The sequence below is a fragment of the Myotis nattereri genome, assembly GCF_964212035.1.
Source record: "Myotis nattereri genome assembly, chromosome: 13".
Classification (NCBI taxonomy): domain Eukaryota; kingdom Metazoa; phylum Chordata; class Mammalia; order Chiroptera; family Vespertilionidae; genus Myotis; species Myotis nattereri.
The window spans coordinates 18,874,440-18,894,383 of NC_138088.1; the positions used below are offsets into that span (position 1 = coordinate 18,874,440).

Here is a 19,944-nt window from a genome sequence, read left to right on the forward strand (position 1 = left end):
CCACCCTGGACCACAGCTGCCTGCGGCCTGGACTTGGGCTGTTGTGCTCACTTAGGAAGAGAACCTAGAATCACATCCAGAACAGAGGAGTTGCTCAACAAATACTTACTGAGTAAATGAACGGAACGGGTGGATTCCACCTCCCCGCTCAATTCAAGAGCCCACAGGGCATCTCTCACTTCCCGCCCCAGGCCTGGGCGCGCCCAGCCTGTGTTCATTCACGCTGCGCATGTTTGTGCTGCTCTGTGACTTTATGAGGAGGTTCCTCTCTGAGCCTCGCTTTGCTCATGAGAGCAGAGCAGAGATTATCCCTGTTGACACCAGACTCAGGGCGCAAGTCAGGGCAAAGGAGCAAAGCCTGCTCAGCACCGGCTAACCCGCTGTCAACATATGGCGCCCTCGAGCTCAACAATTCCTTCTTCCTCTCCATTCCTTTTTCAAAGGAAGTGGGCGACAGATGGAAACTGAGGTCTGGGGATGGGGAAGGGAAGGTCTCTGCCCTGTGCCTTCATGGGCAGTGACACCACCACCGTGAAACCTTGCTTTGCCAGGAAGTGCCTCTTGCCCCGCCCGCCAGGTCCTGCACTGACGCCCCATCCCAGGGCACGGAGCCGGCAGGTGCCCAGGCGGGCAGGACAGGGTGCTGGCTCTGGGGAGCGGGCTCTGTGCCCTCCTGGGTGGCCCACCCTCGCCACAGCTGCCCGGTGGGACTCTCCAGTCCCTGTTTCTAGTTGATTAGGGTGTTTCCCAGCCCACGGTCAGTGATGGGGCGAGACACGGGCACAACTCCCAGTGGCTGTGCTTAGCGTTACCCTGTGAGACAGGGGCACAGTCAAAACACACCACCTGCTGCTGCTGTCAGGGGCACTGCGAGAGGTGGCAAAGGGGGCGGGGAGAGGGAGTGTGGGAGGAAGAAACCACGTTCTCGGGTGGGACTGGGCTCAGTGGTGCCCATGGTGAAGGGGCACCATGGTGGGCATGAGCCAGCCAAGAGGCGACGGAGAGAGGAAGAGGGACGGAGAGTGAGGTTTGTTAGCTGCTCGGCTCCCAGGGGGGATCTGCAGGAAGGCCAGCCGCTGCTTTTAGGGCAGGGGTGGGCAAACTTTTTGACTCGAGGGCCACAATGGGTTCTTAAACTGGACCGGAGGGCCGGAACAAAAGCATGGATGGAGTGTTTGTGTGAACTAATATAAATTCAAAGTAAACATCATTACATAAAAGGGTACAGTCTTTTTTTTTTTTAGTTTTATTCATTTCAAATGGGCTGGATCCGGCCCGCGAGCCGTAGTTTGCCCACGGCTGTTTTAGGGAGTGATTCCCACGATAACTCCCTCTCTCTCCCACCCATCCCGTCCTGCTCACGAGCGTGGGGGGTGGTGGGCATGGGGAAGGAGACCACCGCCAGGGAGCTGGGTGAGAGGGGACTGACCCCCAAATCCCATATGAAAGGTGACCCCCAGCTGCCGGGGGTCTGAGCCGAGGGCACTGGGGCGGGAGCGGGTGAAGAACGGGCCCTGGCGCCAGGGCTGCCAAATGGGCTGCCTGCTGCACACCTCGCCGGGGCGTGGGCCGGTGTAAACAGCACGCTCATTAGATTACGAACGAGACCGAATTAGGAGGTGTCTGCGCCCTGCCGAGGGCTCCCTCTGGTCCTCAGGGAGGCTGGGGCTTAGCACGAAGAGAGGAATCACTCCACGGGACGCAGCCACGCACAGACAAATCCTCATACTCATCGTCGTCACCGTAAGAGCCTCAGCGAAGCCAACTGGGGAGAAATTAATGGGAAAAGCACAGGCAGGGCTGCCCGCTCCCCTTGGCTTCCCTTCCAGAGCGGCTGCTTGGAAGTGGGCAGATCCTCTCCGGGGGAGAGCCTAATCTTGGGGGAGAAACCCTGGAAATGCGAGCGGAAGCTGAGACAACAGGTCTGGCCAACGGACCCTGCCCACCACCAGGGAGGAGGCGGGCGGGGACAATGCAGTGGGGCTCACCCAGGCCCCCGGAGTCCAGGGACCGGCTCAGCTGGCGCTGCTTTGGGTGGACACTGTGCCGCAGAACCCGCAGAGCCGCAGAGAAACAGGAGCCGCCAGGGTGGGCACTCTGGCTGGGGGGATGGCGATCAGCCCTCCCACCACCTCCTCTCTGCTTTCCTTCCCTGGGTGAGAGGTGCAGCGTGTGAGAGGCGTTTCATCATTTCCCTGTACCTCCGGGGGGCCTCAGGGGGAGGTTCGTGATTTCCGGCCAGATCCCAGCTCCCTCCCTGAAGGAGGGAAAGAAGGGCCTGGATACCTGAGCATCAGACATGCACAGAGGGCAGGAGCCTACATCTGCCGCCATGGACGCTGGCTGCCAGCCCTGCCCTCTCGTCCCTGCTTCTCAGGGTTGGGTTCTAGTTCAGGCCGCTTTGGGAAGCAGAGGTCCCGGCCCTGGGTGTCAGCCGGGTGGATGAGTGAGCAGCTGGAATTGCTCGCTGGGGTGGCCGGGAGGCATGTTTCCCGTGACTCTACTGAAAAGTAGGTGCTGGCGGTGGATTGATGGGGCCCAGCTGAGCGGTGGCCTGGAGGGTCCGGAACGGGAAAATGGACCCCCAGCTGAGTGTGTGACATGGAGCAAATGTCCTCCCTGCTCCCACCCTCGCCTACCCCACCCCACCCCACCCCACCCCACAGGGATGTGTGGCCCAGACCCCAACTCAGAGCAGTGAAATGTGGGCCGGAGAGAGGCAGCTGAGGAGGGACCGGCTGAGGTTCGCAGTCAGTGAGCACAGGGGTTCAAGAGGATGGCATCTTTTTTGGGTCCACAGACCCCCCCCCCCTGCGACAGTATGGGGAAGCCCCTTCTCAGAATAACATTTTAAATTGTATAACGTAAAACAAACCCACAAAGTCGACTAATTATTTTGAAATACAGTCATCGAAGTATTTTTAAAGGGTATTATGGTAGAATCATGTGCTTTTTAATGCATGAGACAATGAGATTTGGGCCTAATATATGCTGTAATTTCAAAGTAGTGATGCATGTGAATGGCATTTTGAGATCCCTGGGACACCTGTAATAGGTGAAAATATCTGCAATTTCTCTTGGGGTCAAAGTCACAGGTGCCACTAATGCCATTTTTTCATACTTAAAGGGCGTGGCTCAAGGTCAGTGAGAGGTCAGTGAAAATAAAGATGCAGTTTTCTCCGTCCAGAGTCATGGGTGCCTGGGGATTCCATGGGCCCCCTCTCCCGGGTCGGGACCCCTGGCTGACAGGAAGAGGCCGGCAGCCACACAACCTTGAGGGCCGCGCCAGGAGAGGGCCCGAGAAACTGCAGGCTGGACAGACGGACCAACGGGAACAAATGCGAAATTAAATGTAAATAAACACGAGGTTGCGGGCTGGGCTCTCTGACGGGCCTGGAGCGCACGTGGAGTGGAAAGGGAGGGTGATGGATAAAAGCAGCGCCGCCCAGATGAGCAGGAGAACGAGAAACCCCCTCCCCTCCTCGCTGGCCCGCTCCCGCTGCCCATCCCTGTGATACCCCCCGCGCTGTGGAACATGGCCTTTCTCCCGTCATTTGCTCTTTCATTTATTTATTGGTGATGTTTTCTCCTTGGGGAGGGGGCTCATCTTCTCTGTGTTTTCTCTGCCCCTCAAACAAATGAATTGTGTCATCTCCTGCCTGCAACAGGAATTAGCTCCTGACAGATGCGTCCCCGCTCACCTCTGTCGGGCAGGCGCCCCTCCTTGCCTAGCCTTCCCCCTCTGCCTCCCCCAGGCCACGCTGGAAACTTCTGAGGAGAATGGGGAGCCCCGCAACACATGCGTGAAGCACAGGACTGAGGTTCGAGGCCAAGCCCTGAGGCCCACTGTCTGTGCGAGCTCAGGGAAGCCCTTTCAGCTCTCTGAGCCCTGCCTGCCTCCTCTCTGGAAAGGACACGACATTACATATATAGTAGCTCTCAGGGCTGGGGACAATACAAGCAGTCAAACGTTCCAGGGCGCTTTTCAAGGGCTCTTCGCACTGTTCTAAGGACACATATTGATATTTAATCCTCATGAGAGCGTGTGAGGCAGGTACTATTACTGTTTCCCTTTCGCAGATTAGAAAACCGAGTTAGAGGGGATACGTAAGTTCCCTAAGGTCACACAGATCAAAAGTGGCAGAGCCGGGATTTGAACCCAGGCAGTCCGGCCTCAAAGCCCTGGTTTGAACCACTCCAGCTGCTTCTCTCTCCCTAACCTGTGGGACCCGATAAACAAGCACATGGGCAGCTGGGAGAGGTTGGTGGGAGACGAGGCCCACAGAAGTGCCTGGCCCCCGGCCCCAAGTGGGGAGCAGAGGCCGCTGGAGCAAGTTTGGGAAGGGAGGGTGAGCCGACGTCGGGGCGGCAGTGAGGAGGGACGTCAGGTGGCACCCTCCCCTCCTCTTGGACCAAAAGGATGCCCTGAACATGAATCGAACCGCAACCTCCTGGTTCATAAGTAGAGGCTCAACCACTGGACAACACCGGCCGGGCAGGATGGGAGCATGACTTGCCTGGAGTCACTCTGTGGTGGGGCCTGGCTTCTGTGTTTCGTCTACCACCTCCAATGGGCTGCTGGGGAGGTCTGGCTGCAGAATACTGTGGTCAGAGTCCAAAATCCTGAGCCAATTCTACCTGGGGGTTGGGGGGGGGGGGCGGCTCTGTCACAAAGACTCAAGGCGGCTACTCCGCGTCCTCCTGGGAAGAGCTCTGAAGGCAGTTTCTTGGACTTCTCAGGTTTCCTTATAAGGGGACTGGGGTCCTTGGCTTCTTGCAGCCGCCTGAAGAGGAAATGGCTAAACTGCACGAGAGCCTCGGGCTGGAGCTAGAAAGCACCTGCTGGAGCCAGTGGCCAGGGCAGGCGCGGGGCTTCTGTGTGGGAGACTTTCCTACCTCCACCTGCTTCGGCCCCTGACAGTCCACTTTCAACACAGCAATCAGATGGCTCCTTAAGAAAGAGGACTCAGAACCTGCCAACTCCCTCGCTCCCCACTGGGCCCAGCGTGACAGGAAAACGCCCCCCTGTGCTGCCGAGGCCTGGCCCGCGTCTGTGGTGACTTCGGCCTCGCCTCCGACCGCTCCTCAGCTCCCGGCCACAGGGGCCTCTTTTCTGCTCCCTGAAGATGCCGGGCCATTTCCAGGCCCCTCTGCCCCTGCCGGGGAGCACCTGCAGCGAGAATGTCCTCCCTGCGCAGCCCCCATGGCTGCCTCTCCGCACCACGCAGCCCCTGCTCTAACCACACCTCCCTGGAAGACCTTGTACCACTGAGTCAAAAATAGTCCCGCCCCCCCCCCCCCCTCCAAGCCCACACAACTCACAGGCTACTGGCTTCTTGACTTTCATTCCCACCTGCAACGATGCTGTGCTTATTCCTCCGCGTCCCCACGGACGACACAGAAGCTCCCGGAGGCCAGGGGCCCCATGTCCAGCACTGTCCCCCGTGTCGGCACAGAGCAGGTGCACAGTGATGTTTGTGGAGTGAATGAATGCATTAACCACCCCCGTCCCCGACCTGTGCAAATTTCAATACAGTCCCTCAGAACGGTGGGGGCAAATGAATGAGGTCTGTTTCCAGAAGCAGCCAGGACCAGGCAGTAGAGGCCTCTGCGGGGGATACTGGGGCCCCACTCCCGATTCTAACCCTGTTCCTCCATGAAGATGTTCTCAAGGACAACAGCAGGCGTGTCCTGCGAAGCTGTGGGTCAGAGCGAGGCAGAAATACAGTGGATCCAATGCTCCCAACTCCTGAGGAGAAAGGCACAACCCACGAAGAGATGGCTCCCGACTGGAGGCAGGTGAGAGAAACTGCCCAGTTTTAGCTACTGGGAGGGGTCGTGCATAATGCAAAATGGTGTTTAAAAGCACACCCAGTTGCTGGAATTTGTAAAGCAGCTGGAGGCATGGATGGCCCCCACACTCCCTGTCTCCCTCCCCTCCCTCCCCACCCTTCAGAGGCAGGATGCAGAACACAGATAATCCACTTGCTTCGAAGGAGAAGAAGGTTTGAAAGCTGAATGGAAAATTCCAACCATCCCAATAACCCCACCGGTGTAGATGGGCAAACAGGACAGCCTGGGGCCGGCTCAGCTGTAGCTAGGACTCGGGGGAGTGGGGAGGAGGCACAGGCAAGATCAGGAGAGGAAAAGTTAACTAAGTGGAGAAAATGCAAAGAACATGTTGGGGGCAGGAGGTGGGTGCGGACAGGATGGAATCAACGCGAACAAGTGTGCTGCGCGCTTCCCGTGGCTTCCCTGAGCCCGAGGAAGGACAGGAGACCGCCCAGCAGCCAGGCACGGAGAACGCTGCCGCAGCCTTTAATTTGAAACTCAGAGATGGGCTCCCACACCAAGGCTGACTCCTGGGGCCTTTGCCTTGAGATTTCTTTTGGGTGTGATTTGCATTACAACCGTTTATTTGCATCTCAACTGTCACCCAGAATAAATGGGTTGTTGTTGGTTTCAGCCCACCCTGTCCCTTCCTTCCCTGGCTTCTGTGAGTTTTCTATAGCCAAGCAAATCAGAAGAAATTACTCCCGGAGACTTGACAATGAGGATGGAGTCCTTGGGAGAGAGAAGGGGCCTCTCTCAAGCACCTTTGTCGCCCGGAATGGTCCGGCAGAGCCTGAGATGCAGCAAGACACCGAGTAGAACCTCGGAAGTGGAGAGGACCGCAGGCACCACCCAGTCTTTGTGAATTAGATTAGCATCCTGATTAGGAATGCTGGCTGCACAGTGCTGACTGGGGGGCTAACTGCTGCCTCCCTCCCGTGCTGTTTGCCATCAGCACCCTCTACTGCCCCAAAGTGGACGTTTGGGGTCCCCTTCCTACACAAACTTGGCAGGAATTGGGCCTCAGCACAACAGCCCTGAGCGATGGCCAGTCTGGGTCACTGTCATTCACTCGTGCCCTAACCCCACTGTCCGTATTTCTGAAGTGAGCAAAAGCAGACCTGCCCCTGCCCATGGCTCGTTCCGTCTAATCGGGAGACAGATATTAGATCCTCACACGAATAATGCAAATCACAGTCCTGGGGAGCGGAAGGGGGAACCACTGGCTCCACAGGATCTGTGACACCTGTGATCCTCTCCACATGCGGGTCCCCTTCTTCCTCCAAGTTTGCTCAATGAGCACATTTTCCTGCCACACTTAGCAAATCCAGAGTCACCTTCAACTCAGACACAAATCCCGACAGACGCATTCCCCCATCAGAAAGGAGACTGGGAGAAATGACAACTAGAAAGTCTCTTACAAAAGTTGCCTGAGTTCTCCTAGAGCAGCGGTTCTCAATCTGTGGGTCACGGCCCCTTTGGGGGTCAAACAATCCTTTCACAGGGGTCGCCTAAGACCATCGGAAAACATATATAATTACATATTGTTTTTGTGATTAATCACTATCCTTTAATTATGTTCAATTTGTAACAATGAAATTAGGGGTCACCACAACATGAGGAACTGTATTAAAGGGTCGCGGCACTAGGAAGGTTGAGAACCACTGGCTTAGAGTTTTCAGTGGCCTCTGTCTTTTCTGTTCCTGTTGGCAAAGGGGCTGAACACTCCAGCCTGGGGCCCAGAGGCCTGACCCCCGGCGCCCGGGGCTGGGCCTAGGGCAGCCGTGGCAAACTACGGCCCTCCCCTCCGGCCGTTTGAAATGAATAAAACTAAAAAAAAAAAAAAAGACTGTACCCTTTTATGTAATGATGTTTACTTTGAATTTATATTAGTTCACACAAACACTCCATCCATGCTTTTGTTCCGGCCCTCCGGTCCAGTTTAAGAACCCATTGTGGCCCTCGAGTCAAAAAGTTTGCCCACCCCTGGCCTAGGGCAAAGTGTCCAGACCTAAATTGCTCTAGGGTCTTGGCGAGTGGAGAAGACATCCGACCAAGATAAAGAGCGCAGGCAGTTTAGAAAGCAGCTTGTCCCTCCCTCGTACTTAGCAAGCAGCCCGGGACCACACTGGGGTGGTGCGGGTGGGGTTGGGGTGGGGGTGGTGCGGGTGCAGCTCTGTTGGGAGCCTGGAGGATGAGACGACCTTAGGGTGGGGCAGTCTGGGCCTTGGGGCTGCGGCTCCTCCGGGATAGTTCTCTTCCTGCACCTCACTGTGCCCCGGAGAAGTGGAACCCTGTGGGGAGGAGGCCAGTCCTCCACTGTCAGAGACTCTGGCCAACTCCCTGGGGAAAAGAGGGGAACGGTCCCTCGCTGTGCTGGATCCCCTGTCTACAGCAGGCGTGCTGGTGCCTGTGCCTGGGTGGGGAGCCGTCACTAGAGGGAGGCTGTACCCAGACACCCCTCAAATTCCTGTAGATGCCTCAGAAAGGGCTTCCAGCAAAGAGCCTGAGATAAAACCCAAGGGGTCAGGGTGCCCTTGGAACCCACTCCCTCACCCCCGACCAGGCCGGTGAGCAGGGCTGGGGGGTTCGGGACCTGCTGGTGGTGATGCTCCCTGAACCCCTCTGGTTAGACCTGTGCGTGTGGCAGGTACTGCACTAGGTCCTCTGCACAAATCCCGGGGCTCCTCCCCTCCATATCCTTGTTGGTAACCCCTGTGGCAGACACAGATTGATGGCTGCTTCCCCACATCCCACAGCCTCTGGCAGCGAGGTGGGGCATGCAGCCAGTTCTGGCGGATGGGTCCACTCTGGAACGAAGCATAGAGGAGCCGGGGCTTAACCCCCCAGCCCTCCCCTCCCTGCTGCAGGGACCAACGGAACGGCAGTGCACCTGAGTATGTCGGTCTTACACAGACGAGTGAAGCGAGGCTTAGAAAGGGCCAATGACTCACCCAAGGACACAGAACTAGCAAACGGCAAGGCGGGACTTGAATGCAGGCCCCATGCGATTCCAGAGCTTGGGCCGCGAACACTACACGAGCTGCCTCCCCTCTGGGTCGCCTCTAAAATTGAACCCAAATTCCTTGACTGGCATTTAAGGTGTGTCCCAGCCCACCTTCCCAACAGCCCGCTACACAAACCCTGCATCAGTCACATGAGTGGCCACCTGTCCCTCCATCCATTTGCAGGTTTCTCCCTCTGGGCCTCTCTGTGGGCAGCTGCTCACCCCGCCAGCCCCTGCGCTCCGGTTCACTATCTGATTTATGCCCCAAGGCTCAGCCCTAGTCCACCTCTTGTCGGAGAGCCTTTCCCAACTCCCAGCCCTTCGTCCCCTTCCTCAGGGAGCTCCAGAGCCCTCGCTGGGCATCCCTGGGCCCTGGACCCACCGCCGGTGCCAGTGCCTCTGCGCTCCTGGGCTGTTGCTATACCCGCCTATCTCCACTTTCTAAACTTTCTACATTTTGTATATGTTTTATTCTATTTATTTATATTTATAAATTCTCACCCAAGGACACATTTTTATTGATTCTAGAGAAAGAGGAAGGGAGAGGTAGAGAGGGAAAGAAACATCGATGCAAGAGAGAAACATTGATCGGTTGCTTTCTGTACGCGTCTGGACCTGGGATCGAACCTGCAACCTGGGTATGTGCCCTGACTGGAAACCAAACCCTCGACCCTTCAGTGCACGGGACAATGCTCCAACCACCTGAGCCACACCGGCCAAAGCTTGTATATGTTTCAAAGTGTAGACACACTTGGGTCCTTGGGAAGGACCATGGAGTTATACTTCCTGAGCTCCCTCAAGGAGCCAAATATAGATCCGTATAAACAGTAGGTGCTTAACACATACTTCAGTGATCAGACAGATGGGTCTGAAATGACTTAGCAGGAGATGGAGGCGCGCGAGCACACACACACACACACACACTCAGGAACTGGTCTGCCCCTGTGGCCCTGAGTCCTTGCGGGGGACCGTGTCCAGCTGAGAGAAGCTGGCGGGAGGAGAGGGATGTGGGAGGTAGGGCACCTGGGTGGGGGGAGGGGGGGCGGGCGCAGGCAGGCATGCTGGGCAGTTGCAGAGCAGTCAGAGTGGAGGGGGCAGGAGGAGCGAGGAGAGGGCTGGACCTGGACAGGCCAGTGCAGGAGCCCTAAGCGAGGAGTCGTTGCAGGAAGGACCTCGGGCTGGGAACCTAATGGAATTCCTGAGCTGAGTGGGCTGGGGAGCAGCGATAATAAATAGAAGTCCTGTTGACAATTGTGGCTGTGACGGCCAGGGGAGAGGGGCCATCCACATAGAAGCCTGCCTCATCCAAGCCTGGCCCGTGGCCCGTGGCCCATGGCCCGTGACATAGGGCCTGCCAGGGCTCATGGGGCTGCAGCCTAGCCCCAGAGCCTCCTCCCCACTGTCCCACTCAACCTCTTCCTCACTGAAGCCTAAGTCCCTTCTTTCTAAGACTGGCCTCAGCCAGGTAGGTCCTTGGGCAAGGGGATACAGGCATCCCAGACCCCTCTGGGGTCTCCTATGGCCTGGATCTCCTTGAAAGCACTTACACTCCTCTCACAGAAAAGGAGGGACTTGATTACCCTGAAAGCAGGAATAAGACATTCTTCCAACGTCATCAGTTATACAAGAGCCTCTACCTTTTAAAATGCCTATTTTTTGGTGTATGTTTTATAGTGCACATACTAGAAAGGGCCAATGACATAGTAGGACAATCATGCATATAGCTTCTAAATAAATAACGACATGCTGGAGGTGTATACTCAGACGTTTTTTGCAGGGGGTAGGGAGTAGTCGAAAAGTTAGAGACCACTGATTTTTGCAGCCTTATTTATCCTCAGACACGGCAGGGGCGGGGCTGTAGCACAGAGATACCAGGTGACTCTCCCAGGCAGGGAGGTGGGTCTAGATGGGCCATAGTTCCAGGGACTCACCTCATCCCTGTCCACCACCTGGATGAAGAGGGGGAGGGCAAAGCCGACCTGCGCCAGCTCAGTGATGGCCACGCTGTACTCGGAGCTGTTGAACTCTGGGGCGTTGTCATTGATATCGATAACCAGGATGTTGAAGGTCGTGGTGACGGTGGCGTCGGAGGGGGTGCGGTCATCATTCAGCTCTGTGCCCTGCAGATGGAGGACAAACACTTCAGGATGAAGGCAGCCATGATCACAATAAAAGCCATCATTTCCCAGGGTTTTCTCAATGCTGGACACAGCGCTCTGTGTGAATTATCCCACCTCATCCTCTCAGGGTTCCCAGTCAGGGCACATACCCAGGTTGCAGCCCCAGAAGGAGAGCCTATCATTAGCATTCCCATTGTAATGATCCCCATTTACCAATGAGGAAACCAAGGCTCAGAGAGGTTAAGTAACTTGTACAAGGACACACAGCCACAGTAGATGTCAAATGCAAGCAGTAAGATTCTAGAACCAAGGGGATGAGGTGGGGTGGAGAGGATAAGATAGATTTGGGGGCTCATCACAGGGCAAAGGGAGGGTATGCAATTTGGCAGATGGTGAAACGGAGGCCAGGAATTTTTATGCTAGCATGTCATGTAATCAAGACTTAATTCAGCATCTGCTATGGACTGAACAGTGTGCTAGGCACTGTGCGGGTCTGGATTGGACTCAGGAGTAGATGGAATCAGATGCCTTGGTGTCCAGTCTCTAGACAAAAGCCCCCAAGCCCCAGAATACCTTCCCATCCCCACCCCAACCTCTGAACCAGCGTCTCTGGGCAAGAGGCCCATGACTAGGCATGTTTCACCAGCTCCCAAGGAATCTGGATTCACAGGCCAGTTTGGAACCTCCCCCTAAAATCTATAATAATAAAAGCGTAACATGTAAATCGACTGAATGGCCATCCGGATGTCCTTCCAGATGACCTTCCAGACAAAGCAGGGCCGCAGCCATGGGATTGAGGCAGCCGCTGTGCTGCGAAGGCCTACTCTTGCACAAATTTCATGCACCGGGCAGCTAGTTTTCTATAAAGATGGACAACCGAGCTCAGGGTCCCGCAGTGAGTTGGTGGCTGCCATGGGACTAGGAAGCAGCTCTCCCATTGGAGCTGCCGCTCCATAGGAAGGAAGGCTGAGAAGGGGCCACGGGCTTGGTGCTGGTGGTGGAAAGGCCGTGTTGGCCCACACATGCCCATCAGGTGGAGAGGAAGGAGCCAGTGGTGGGAGGGGGCTCCTTACCCCATCACTGCCCCAGGCCCTGTCAAGGTCACGGAGAGCAGTTAGGAGCCAGGCTGGGCTGCAACGTCCTCCCCATACCAAGGGAAGGGCCTACTTCTCAGAGTTCTCTCCTCAGGTTTTGTGCCACCTCCTCCTGCCAGTCGAAGGCTGGGGCTGGGAAGGACCCCATGACTGAGGCAGGATCCATGCCCAAAATGGGTTTCCCAGGGAATGGCTCAGCAAGTCATTGATTTTAATTAAAATTGGCCAGGAGAGGCAGGTGGCTGCAGGGGCTGGAGGGGGGCAGGGCAGGGCAGGGCTGTGGCTGCCACCCCTCCCTGCTGCATTGCTGTTTCCTAGCAAGGCAATAGCCTCAGGGAAGCCCTGAGAATTAGAAATGGGACAAAACCCAGAAATGGGGTGAACATAAGAACCTGAGGTGGCTCCAGCGGCGAACTTGAATTATGGATAACAGTATGGACCACGAGATGAGCACCTACTGTGTCCCCAGCAAGGCCCCTGACATAGCCGACACCTGATACTCATTGGCATGAGCCCCAGGAATCAGCACAGGGTGAGAGGGCAGAAGCAATGTGCTTCCTGGGCGCTGACACGTTGGACGCTGCTGGAGGCTGGCACCACGGGCGTGGGCATCCCCTCTACCCAGAGGGAGGTTTCCAGGTTCTCACCTTCACTGTCAGGATGAAGCCGTGGCTGTACAGGGGGTTCTCCCGGTCCAGCAGACCATTCAGGGTCAACGCCCCACTGATGTAGTCCAGGGCAAAGATGCTGTTGGTATTCCCTGCAAGGGAGAGAAGCATTCTGGGTGTGACTGGGGCCCAGGACAGGCAGACCTGGGGCTGGGACCGAGGCTCCTCTTGGGTGTTAAGGATGAGGCAGTCCCTTAAAATGGAGGCTGGATTAAGGAGGATGCAAAGAGCTCTGGAGTGCACGGGGGGTGCATGGGAGGACACGGAAGGACAAAGGAGTGCACGGGAGGACATGGGAGTGCACGGGAGGACAAGGTGCACGGGAGGACACGGGGGTGCACGGGAGGACACGGGAGTGTGCGGAAGTGCATGGGAGGACACGGGAGTTCATGGGAGGATACAGGAGTGCACGGGAGGACAAGGGAGTGCACAGGAGGACACAGGGGTGCATGGGAGGACACGGGAGTGCACAGGAGGACACAGGAGTACACAGGACACGGGAGTGCACGGGAGGACAAGGGAGTGCACGGGAGGACACGGGAGTGCACGGGAGGACACAGGAGTGCACAGGAGGACACGGGGGTGCATGGGAGGACACAGGAGTGCACAGGAGGACACGGGAGTGCACGGGAGGACAAGGGAGTGCACGGGAGGACACGGGAGTGCACGGGAGGACACGGGAGTGCGCGGAAGTGCATGGGAGGACACGGGAGTTCATGGGAGGATACAGGAGTGCACAGGAGTGCATGGGAGGACACGGGGGTGCACAGGAGGACACAGGAGTGCATGGGAGGACACGGGGGTGCGCAGGAGGACACAGGAGTGCACAGGAGGACACGGGAGTGCACGGGAGGACACGGCCACAGGCAGTAGCCACTGTTCTTCCGTGGCTTCCTGGGTGCTGGTGTGATCTTCCAGCCCAGCCTAAAAGCCCCTGAAGACAGGGCCTTTGACAACTCTCCCTCAAGGTCCCTGGCCCGTGCTGACACCCAGCAGCAAGCATGCTCCTGAAGAGTGGAGGCTCCCAGCCCACTGGGCCCCTGCATTTGCCCTTGAACCCTTCCCAGCGGGCTGCATTCACTTGTCTACCTGGGAAAATCCCAATTCCTCTCTTCCTCACTAACCAGTGTGTTGGTTCATCCACATACTCACCCACTCACTGCCATTCATTCACATAGCACTCCCCTGGGCAGGCGGCGCGGCCAGGCCCTATGCTCGGCACTGTGGGGGGCCAGGGATTCTGACTCTAAAGCACCTGCAGCCTGACGAGGAAGCTTTGACCCCCGTAAGAATCAGCATCTCTGAGTTCGGAGCAGAGGGAGGCTGTTCACACATGGGGAGGCTCAAAGAAGGAAGGCTTCATGGAAGGGGTGGCATTGGCTCCCTACACCACTGTCCAGCTGAATGACCGTGGGCAACTTGTCTAACCCTCTGTGTCTTGGTTTCCTTATCTGTGAAATGGGGATAATAATGGGTCTGCCTCATAGGGCTATGAGAATTAAATGGATATGAATATGAAATGAATATATATATACATATATATATATATATAAGCTTGGAACAGCTTGTGGCACAAAATGAGCACTCAGTAAGTGTGGTTTGAGCTGGGCCCTGGAGGACAGGCAGGACTGGGGAAGGGGGTGGGTAGATACTGATCCCACAAGAGGGAACTGATACCAGGCCTTCAGCACACACAGGTGGATACAAGGGTCACCCATGGAAGCTGCCATATCTTCCTGTTCCTCCCTTTGCCCAGCTGTAAAGGGACTGTACACAGTAGGAGATCATATCATTCCTGGAATGAAATAGGGAAAAGGCAGAGGGGAGACAATTTCCTCTTCTACCTCCAGGCTTGAGGACAGAGGCTGTTCTTGGCCAACCGTATGCTGGTCAGCTTTCACCTGTTTGGTGGCTAAAGCCTGTTCGCACCTGCCCCCAGCCCGCTGCAGAGGTTGGCCCAACAGGGGAGAGGCTACTGATGCCTGTGGAGCCCGTTCAGGTCTCATGTCACTCTCAGACTGGGCTTTGGGGCCTCTGATGTGGGGCCAGGAGTGGGAGGGGCCCCTTGTCTAAAGTTTCCTCCTGTGGCCGTGGACAGACCTGGGTACCTTCCTATGGTGTTTGTGGAGTGAGGAGGACAGGGCTGCAAGGAGCTTGTATGTGCATGAATACAAGAAGTTTCTCTAGCTGGGAATTCTGCTGCTGGGGAAACAAAGGGGTGCATGCTTTCATCTGCTCATCACCAGCTAATCCATTCAACAAGCAATTATCGAGCTCTGACAATGTACCAGGGACACAGTCCAGTGGGGGATGCCGCCCTCAACCAAGCATTCACATCACAGGTGATCCGTACTGAGGAGGTGAAGCACAGACATCGCAGGGACCTTTGGGGCTGGCTGCTCTGAGCCCCTAAATGCCAAGCTGAAGGGCTGCCCAGAGGCAAGGCCTCAGAGTCTCCTGCTGCCCAGCCCCCCCCCCCCCCAAGCATGAGCACCCCCACCCCAGCTCCTACCTGCAGCATCCCATCACTCCAGATTTGCATATAAATTTATTCTTCCCAATAAAAGAACCTATCAAATGTTTAACTGAATGCGATTCCATTTTTACCTTTGCAAGATTTTCCCTATAAATCATCCACAAACCAGAAGGCCCTTGCCGAACAATGTGCTTGGTTCTCAGTTTGGACAATAGGGTTGCCTACCTTGGTCCTCTCAACTGGGACCCCCGCCCAACACCTCCCCCCACTGATGGCCACACTACCCATCCCAAACCAGAGTCTGTCCCAGGATATAAACACCCCCTCCTCTGCCCTAGGCACCTTCTCCAACAAACGTGCAGGCAAATATCCCCCAGGGCATATTCATTCAAACTTGAGGACCCTCCCCCAGCACACACACACACACACACACACACACACACACACTTCCTGTTCACATATCTCTGTGTGAAGCTCACCCCTCAACCTCCTGCTAAGTAAGAATCATTTGCAGGCCGAAACCGGTTTGGCTCAGTGGAAAGAATCATTTGCAGGACCAACAGCCAGAAAGGGTTACACCCAGGGAGCTGACAAGGCCACCTGAATGAGGCACAGGCTCTAATGTTCCTACTGTCACCATGGCAACATCAGCACCCACTGGGATGCTGGCTGGGGTAGGGGCAGGAGGCGAGCCCTGCTCCCCAGACAGGGCGGGCCGAGAGCAAGTCTCATTCAAAGACTGACTGATTAGCTCACTCCTTCATTTGAATTCATAATCAGCACCTACTGTGTGCAAGGTGCTGGAGAATCAGTACAGGAAAGCAGGCAAGGTTCATGCCTCCAGCTCATGGTCAACATCAACGTTCATGATATAATCGCACTATTGAACGTATAAGTACTTGCTGAGCTAAGGCCCCTGAAGAAAAGCAGCACAGAGTGGAGTAGAGCGGTGGTTAGGATGATGCTCTCTGGAGGCAGACCGAATGGGTTCCGATCGCAGCTCTGCTACTTGCCAGCTGGGGACCTTAGTCAAGTTACCTAACATATCTGGGCCTCAGTTTCCTGGTCTGTAAAATGGGGATAGCCATAGTTACTAATATTTAATGTGTTGCTGTGAAGATTAAATGAGTTAGTACTGTGCCTGGCACATAGGGAGCTTTCAACATGTGGTCACCTCCTCCACCCCACCCTCACCTCCACCCCAGAAACCTGTGCATACAGCTGCCTGCTAGGTGGGAGCACCGAGTCAACCCCATCTTCTTGCCAGGACAGCCTCACAACCAAGGGTCCATGTGCCCAAGTTGGCAGCCCTGAGGTCAAGGCCAAGTACAAAACCTTCAGGCCTATATAGGGCAATGCACCCAGAGCTCTGGCCTCTGCTGCCTGCGTCACTCACCCCTGGGGGGGGGGGTCGCCACTTCCTTGCTCCCTTTCCTTATCACTATCTCTTACTATTCTCTCTTCCCTGGGGGCTGTGAGCTTGGCAGCCACCCACGTAAGTTTCTTGTTATTCTAGAAGCTGATGCCACCATGGCAGCCCTCTGGTCTCCCGACATTCTTATCCAAGTCCCATGGGGACTGGGGGTGTTGGGGGAGGCGCACCAGGTACGCCTTTCACCTGTTCGCCCCCCACTGCTGAGCAGAAGGGCAGCTGCTTCCCTGGGATCGACAGGTGCTGTCCTAGGTGTGGGTGGATATACCTAGTCGGGGAGGGGCTCCGGGGTGGAGGGGCTGCACCTTGAGTGCCCCAAGGCTTCTGGGAACTCGGACTTAAGGCAGACACACAGGGAAGAAGCAGGTCATTACAGCCCTGCTGGTTCTCTTGGGGGAGCCACCGCCTCTAGAAGCTTTAGGCGTCAAGCCCTCTCCAGATATGCAGGAAAGAGGGTGTGAGTCAAGTTTGCAAAAGCATGAAAAGCAGCCAAGGGGGTGGGGGCCCAGCCTTCTTTCTCTCATTTATGAAAACACAGTAGCTAGGTCAGACTGTAGCTAGGAGGGCCGGTGAGGAACAGAAGTGGGGACAGTGGGTGCAAGTGCTACTGCCCGGAGTTTGATGTAAAAGCAAGAAGAGGTGGAGTGGCAGCTAGAGGGCGCAGCAGAGTCAAGCAAAGGGCTTCTGTGAGGCATAGACAGATGGCCAAAGGCAGAGGGGAGGAAGTGGGAGGAGGATCCTGGATGGGGGTGCAGGTGGGTCGATGGTCAGACTTGGGGAGCAGGGAGGCAGCTCTCTTTTTGAACCCTGGGGGCTCACCCTCCCACCTCCTGGTCTCTTTGAGCCTGGCAGGCGCTCCCCTTCCCCAGGCTCCCCTCCCCCTGGCCCCTGCCAAATCTCATCAGTTCGACATCTTGTCCCCTTGTTATCTGCCCGCAGCATCTTGACCCGCAGCCGAGCTGGGTCTCTGCGAGAAGCAGTTTAGTGAGTGGCTGGTGGTGCGTGTGGGAACACAGGCTGATGACTTTCAATTGCTTTGTCTGCTCCGCTGGGCTGACAGCGACCGCTCTCTCTGCCCTCAGAGTTAGAGAAAAATCAAGGGCTCCCACCTCGGTCCTTCCCGTTCTTATCATCTACCGCCAATGCCGGCAACCTCAGGAAGCCAGTCCTGGAAACTGTGCCAGCGCCCAATGCTCCCAGCCCAGCGCCGGGCTGGCACCCTCAGCTCCCGGTGCTCTGGGGCTCGCCTGGCTCTCATGCCCGGGTGCCAATGACAGCTCTGCCACTTCTGAGGACAGGGCTGGGGTCTCCCGCGTCTCTCCCTGGGGCAGCCACCACAGTGCTCGTTATACACCTGTTGGGTGGCCTGAAGCCTTGCGCCCCTTCCACAGCGGCTAGGATGGGCAATGAGCACACACTGGGTGGGGGCAGCCTTTGGGCCTGGCCTTGTGCCGGGGCTGTGGGGACACACAAGAAGTGCTGAGAAAGAGCTCAGGATCTAGTTGGACTTCTGGGCCAAGCCCTTATCCACGCAAATGCAAGTCCCTGAATGGAGGTAGGAGGCTGGATGAGATGACCTGGGGGACCCTGATCCCTCCCCTGGCCCAGAGTCAGGGACCTCCCCCCCCCCCGCAAGGGAAGTGAGCAGAACTGGGATTTGCACCCCTTCCCTCCGGTGGTCTCTCTCTTAGTCCTGGACGCTGCCTGGAGTCTACGTACCTGTCATATCAACACCCAAGCGAAGACCACCGCTTGTGCACAAACACGTAGTGAACATAGGCCCAGGGGCCAACAACAGCTCTGCCACTTCTGAGCGGGGAGACCCCCTGTGAACCTCTCACCCCCTGAGCCACATCCCTCCTCTGAAAAGTGTGGGTAACAGCCCCCTCCCCGGGCTGTGTTCGGATTAGGTGTGATCGTGTTTGCAGCGCCCCTGCCGGGGTGCCTGTCAGAGGCGGCGCATGTTCTGGTCCCGCTGCTTCTTCCCCTGCTCGGTCTGCTTTGTGAGTAGAACGATCAGATAGGTTAGTCCCCACTGTGACCAGAATGAGCCGTGAGGGGCAATAGCCAGCATGTATGGCGCCTGGTGAGGTGTTTTGCATGCATGTTTTTCACTTTTCACCAAACTCCCATGAGATGGGTCCTGTTATCCCCATTTTCCAGATGAGGAAACGAAGGCACAGAGAATGAGTGGCACTGGGTCCTCCAGGCAGTGAGGGGTGGAGCAAGGACTTCAGCTCAGCTCCCACCAAACTCAAGAGTTCGCGTCCTACCAGAGGCCCTGGGATGTTCCTCCCCCCCCCCCCCCCCCCCCGCTGCCGGGAGGGGGAGGGGGCGGGTGGGGGAGGGGGGCTGAGGGGGTTACGAAACAGCTGTGAGCGCAGCCTAAGCCGCGATCAATGTCCAGTGGAGCCATGTAATTGTGTCGGGCAGAGAACTGTATCACCGTATAATGAAAATTGGGAGCCCGTCTGAGACATGGGCTTTGGAAGATATCTTATGAATTAAAAATTGTCACTTAGCTGCCTGCTGACAAAAGGGGCCGGCATCCTGGGCTGGGCTGCATTCAACGGCTTTGTGACCAACATATGGCAACCAGCGGTGTGGGTTACCTCGGCTTTCAATGGGGGAGACACAAGGCCTCAGGCTGTGGCTCCCCCTCCCCTGTTGGACCCTTGAGGTGTGGGGGGGGTAGGCCCACCCCTTCCCCAAAGCTTCTCCTGAAGCCAGTGGGAGCACCCTCCCTGCAGGTCTTTGCTGGGGGCTTCGTCTGCATTCAGGTCTCAGCTCAAGCATCATCTCCACAGAGGAGCCCTCCCTAGCCACCCACCGTGCCACGGTCACCCCGTGATTCTCTACGCCATTGTTGTTTCATTTCTTTCAAAGCGCTTTCGGTTCTGAACCTCCCTCTGCATGTTCATGTGTTTGTTACTGTCCTCTCCCACCACTGGAAGGTAAGCCAGGAGGGCGGGGACTGGTTCCCCCAAGCAGGTGCTCAACACAGGGGTTTTGAAGGACTGGACTAAAGCAGGGGCGTCTGGGGCCGTTCTGAGGCGGGTGCAAAAGGCTGTGGAGCAGACGGTACCGGGGGATTTACGACGTCACACTGCACCAGGGCCATGAGGAGGGGTCAGCCAGGTCGCAATGCCAGTTGGGGCCGTGACACCCTCCCGAGACACCAGGACAATGTTTGTGTGAGCTGCGCACAGCTCAGTTAATTACCGTTATCACTGTCCGGTCGGTCGGGGAAGACAACCTTCGAGACAACCTCAAGTCGGTGGAAATTGCAGCCGCCTGTCTTGCGGGCCTTTCACA

General features: G+C 56.5%; 1 protein-coding gene across 2 annotated transcripts in view; it reads right to left on the reverse strand.

Annotated features, from left to right (window-relative positions):
- Positions 1-19,944, reverse strand: part of CDH23 (cadherin related 23) — a gene marked incomplete at its 5' end in the record, with an annotated part of 360,387 nt that overhangs the window by 177,119 nt on the left and 163,324 nt on the right. For both annotated transcript variants that reach the window (XM_081105003.1, XM_081105002.1), the window contains 2 exons: positions 10,771-10,959; positions 12,701-12,813. In XM_081105003.1, the coding sequence (XP_080961129.1) occupies positions 10,771-10,959; positions 12,701-12,813 (302 nt within the window). The remainder of the gene's footprint in view (positions 1-10,770; positions 10,960-12,700; positions 12,814-19,944) is intronic.